Source organism: Bipolaris victoriae, assembly GCF_000527765.1.
Source record: "Bipolaris victoriae FI3 unplaced genomic scaffold scaffold_487, whole genome shotgun sequence".
Lineage (NCBI taxonomy): Eukaryota > Fungi > Ascomycota > Dothideomycetes > Pleosporales > Pleosporaceae > Bipolaris > Bipolaris victoriae.
In genome coordinates this window covers 1-1,687 of record NW_014574905.1, presented here as the reverse complement: position 1 = coordinate 1,687, position 1,687 = coordinate 1, and the positions used below count along the sequence as shown (strand labels likewise).

General features: G+C 30.6%; 1 protein-coding gene across 1 annotated transcript; it reads right to left on the bottom strand.

The window, feature by feature from the left end:
* Window positions 1–6: 6 nt before the first annotated feature.
* Window positions 7–1,575, bottom strand: COCVIDRAFT_43290 (hypothetical protein; the record flags this gene model as incomplete). The annotated part of the gene is made up of 4 exons (XM_014694485.1): window positions 7–263; window positions 390–743; window positions 822–1,007; window positions 1,359–1,575. 4 exons carry the CDS (start codon window positions 1,573–1,575, stop codon window positions 7–9), a joined length of 1,014 nt encoding a protein of 337 aa, XP_014549971.1.
* Window positions 1,576–1,687: the final 112 nt, after the last annotated feature.

The window sequence follows — 1,687 nt, the reverse complement described above, 5'->3', positions numbered from 1 at the left end:
TTTTTTTTAGTCTTTATCTTGTGTGTCAACTATGGATTTTTCATAGTTTGCTTCTAATCTTTCAAAGCAAAAATAGTAACCTGAAGGATGTAATCCGTTCACACTAGCATATCTTCTTACAGTAAGATGACTAACTTTATGTATTTTACCAGCTTCTGTTACTCCCTTGTACCTAGCTATAAAATTTTTGTTTTTATCATAAACAAAAACACCTTTTGTAATTTCAATTCTGCTTCTTATTTCTTTAGCCAATAAGTCACATTCTGTAAGGGTTCAATCTTTTATTATAGGGGTATCATCAATGTTAAAAGGAATATTAGTAAAATACCATTCTCCTCTAAACAATGCTTTACTTTTTATATAATTAACGATTGTGGTACTATTCGCACCAACCTTTTTAGACAATGTTCTTACTGAAGGATAAATAGCTATTAAATTTTTATAGGAATCGTAAATGTAAACAGGATTATATGATTTATTTTTAATGATTTGCCTAATACTTTCCATGGTATGACTTTTACCGAAAAAAGGATTGTTCTGACCTGTTAGAGCTTTTACTATTAATGCCTTAGTTTCAGGTGAATGTACCCGATTCTTAGCTAAATTAGAAAGAAGAGTTTTAGTTTCTTCCGTGTGTTTGTACCCTAAAGAAGAATAACCCTTTTTTAATACATTATAATAAGGAAGAATTTGTGTAATATATAGAGTTTCTCTTATAGCTAACTGGTCAGAGTTAACATACTCTAAAATTCAAAAAGAAAAGTTAGAATGGCCATACTTAAGTAAAGCCTTTGTAATAGGCATATTAGAATTTGTTTTACTTTGTAGATAACTATTGTTAAGATAGTTTTTCATTCTAGCAGCTAAATTTATAGAACTTCCTACATAAGTATGGCCATTAATGTTATTTATTAAATAATAAACACCTGATACCTTAGCACATTCTTTAAAAATTCTAGCTCTATCTGATTTAAGATCATCATATACCTTTACAGGTTTTAATTTTCCTTCCTCATTATAAATATTATCACTATCATTCGCACACGGTAATAGTTCTCTAGGGGTAATATCTCTAGGGCTACAAGTACTACGTCAAAAATATTTACTACTACTACGCATATCCTCAGCTTCAGTAGAAACGTACTTTATTAGAGGAGAGCTATTAAGTTCTAAATTGGAATGATTTGGAGTATATTTATTTGTAAAGAAAAATGAAATTAAGAAATTTATTGTGTGGACTATATCTTCTCACAATACTAATGCATAATACATTAGTCTATGAGGACTACGTTTAGTCTCTGGGGTGCAAGGGTATACTATTCTGTTAATAATACAAACAGAATAATTCACCAAGTTACCTGCTGATTGTACAAAATATGAAATTTTTACTATCCCTGCGGGATGAGCCCCATCGGGGNTCTTCCCAAAGGGTAAGCCCCTCGGGGCTAGAGATATATTTAGTATTCCTATTGTCAGTACTTCCCAGCATTTAGTAGTGCTTATAACAAGTATAAAAAGTATCTTATAACTTGCAAAGAGAGCTAAGTGGCTTGATAACCCTCCTATAGTAAACATAAATACAAAACCTAATGCAAATAGTAATGATGGTATAAAGTGTAAAGAACCACCATAACAAGTTGCTAATCAAGAGAATATTTTAATACCAGTAGGAACTGCAATAATTAAA